The sequence below is a fragment of the Austrofundulus limnaeus genome, unplaced genomic scaffold, assembly GCF_001266775.1.
Source record: "Austrofundulus limnaeus strain Quisiro unplaced genomic scaffold, Austrofundulus_limnaeus-1.0 Scaffold558, whole genome shotgun sequence".
NCBI lineage: Eukaryota > Metazoa > Chordata > Actinopteri > Cyprinodontiformes > Rivulidae > Austrofundulus > Austrofundulus limnaeus.
This window is the reverse complement of record NW_013952960.1, coordinates 185357-187506: the sequence shown is the minus strand read 5'-3', so window position 1 is coordinate 187506 and position 2150 is coordinate 185357. Positions and strand designations below refer to the sequence as shown.

Genomic DNA, 2150 nt, shown 5'->3' with positions numbered 1-2150 from the left:
ATTACAATATTAAAGAACTGTTCTTGTTAATTTGATGAAAACATTTTAAATTTCCAGTGCACTCACATCAGAATAACTTTTAGATTTGTTGTTAGAATAATCAAATAATCGAAAAAATAATCGTTACATTAATCAATTTGAAAATAATTGTTTGGTACAGCACTACTTGAAGCTGCTGCATTTGTCTGCAGTAATCAACCTTTCAATAAGAGTGTTTCCTTGCACGTTGTTGTTGACTTTATTAAACCAGATTCAGCTTACCACAATAATGCAGATTATTTTCTCGTTGTTTCTGTTTGATGCAGAGCTAAAGCTTTTAGCCTCTTTGGACCTTTCCTCAGATTGAATCATTTTCTTTTCCCTCCTTGCTTTGTTGCACATTGTGGAGCAGAAACGTGTCCTATAGTAATAGTTGATCATCTAAACCAGTGGTTCCCAAAGTTGGGGTCGGGACCCAAAGTGGGGTCCTGAAAATATTTTCTGAATTAATTATACTAAAAAATGACAACCAACAACATTTTTTTTGCCTTTGTTGTTACAAAATAATATTAGTGTACTTAGAATGGACAAAAATAATGTCATAAACAATGTTATATGCTCGTTCGTTTATTTGACGTAAAAACGATATTGTTACAACAGATGGGGGCTCAGGTCTGCTTCTAAAATTTCGTGGGTCAACAGCTGAAAAGTTTGGGAACCACTGATCTAAACCACAGTTAGTATCAAACAGTCGTGTATAAATCCGACTTTTGCCTCAAGGATTTCTTATAATCAAGTTATTTGAGTTATCCGATGAACAGTTTCAGCCCTTGACAAAATATTTATCCACTTCATTTGTTTTAAGGATTTGATTTATGTTTCTTTTAGCTGCTTTTTCCACTCTGCTTCTTTACTTCATTTGGTTTTGTTCAGACTGAGATCCCTCCCTTCTCAGTTCAAGGACACTGTCTTTTCCACAAAAACTCCAATGAAAACAGAAGAAAGGCACCTTCATTATTTGTTGCAAAGACTCACTTGGTTTCAAAGCATCAAGCGTGAACCTGAACATGTCATTTTATCATTTGCTGAATTATTTTATTTATTTTTGTCTAAAAGACAGTGTTACCCCCTGATTGTTCACAGCTGTGCCCACTAAATGATTTAAACTGTCTAATTACCCTCAGATACTTTGTTCTCTACATGTGTTTTGACGTATCTGAACTTGTTTCTACAGGAAACTTTTATGTAAAGTCGTATTTATCATGGATGAGCAGCTCTGTGTAACCATCACCTCTGAATCTTTTAGTGCCAACAAGGAGGAAGCTGACAACGAGCCAGAAAAAGCCTCTGAGAAGGAAACATCGGAGCGGGTCAATGAGGACACCGAAATGGTTTGATCTGTTCTCAGCTCTACGCCCTGTCGTAAATATCTGAGTAAATGCTCCTTAAGAACGAAATAATTTGAATATGCTGCTTTAGGAGGTGCAAGAAACCAGCGACCACGAGGAAGGTGAGGAGGAGGAGGAAGAGGATGAGGAGGAAATGGATGTGGAGGAGAGCTCTGATGATTCTGACTCAGAGTCAGATGAAAAAGGTATCAAAGTTTCTGTCTTGTTGGTGAAGATGATAAAACTGTTCAAAAAGTTAAGTAGTTATTTTAGTGATTTAGTTTTGTAGTGGTTTTTAGGGAAAAGAAAAATACTGTGAAATACTGTGGACACTGGGATAATTGTTGAAAGTACCGTGGTATAAAATATGGGGCATACCACCTAGCACTCTGCAGTGTTGAGTCACATCAAGCAGACCAGAAGACAACTGTCCTAGACTGAGTTGTGTTAGGAAAGAGCTGTGTACTTTCAGCCGAAAAAAACCTTAGAATTAGGTAAGTCTAACAATTAAAGCAGTGGTTTCCAAACTTTTTATCTTCTGACCCACAAAATATTCATGGCAAAAACTTGTGACCCCAAATATTACTGGTCTGAGTACACATACTTTGTTAATAACCTTAAAAACACAGGCTTTTTGACAATCTAAACAGCTTGTACACAAATATAAATACTTATGTACACATACTTTGTTAATAACCCTAAAAACACAGGCTTTTTGACAATCTAAACAGCTTGTACACAAATATAAATACTTATTTATACTTATTTTGTGTTTTTGTAATA

At 35.7% G+C, this 2150-nt stretch overlaps 1 protein-coding gene across 4 annotated transcripts in view; it reads left to right on the top strand.

Annotated features, from left to right (window-relative positions):
- Positions 1-2150, top strand: part of kif21a (kinesin family member 21A) — an 86191-nt gene that overhangs the window by 56864 nt on the left and 27177 nt on the right. For all 4 annotated transcript variants that reach the window (XM_014026492.1, XM_014026493.1, XM_014026491.1 and 1 more), the window contains exons 12-13: positions 1286-1370; positions 1459-1573. In XM_014026492.1, coding sequence (XP_013881946.1) covers positions 1286-1370; positions 1459-1573 — 200 coding nt within the window. The remainder of the gene's footprint in view (positions 1-1285; positions 1371-1458; positions 1574-2150) is intronic.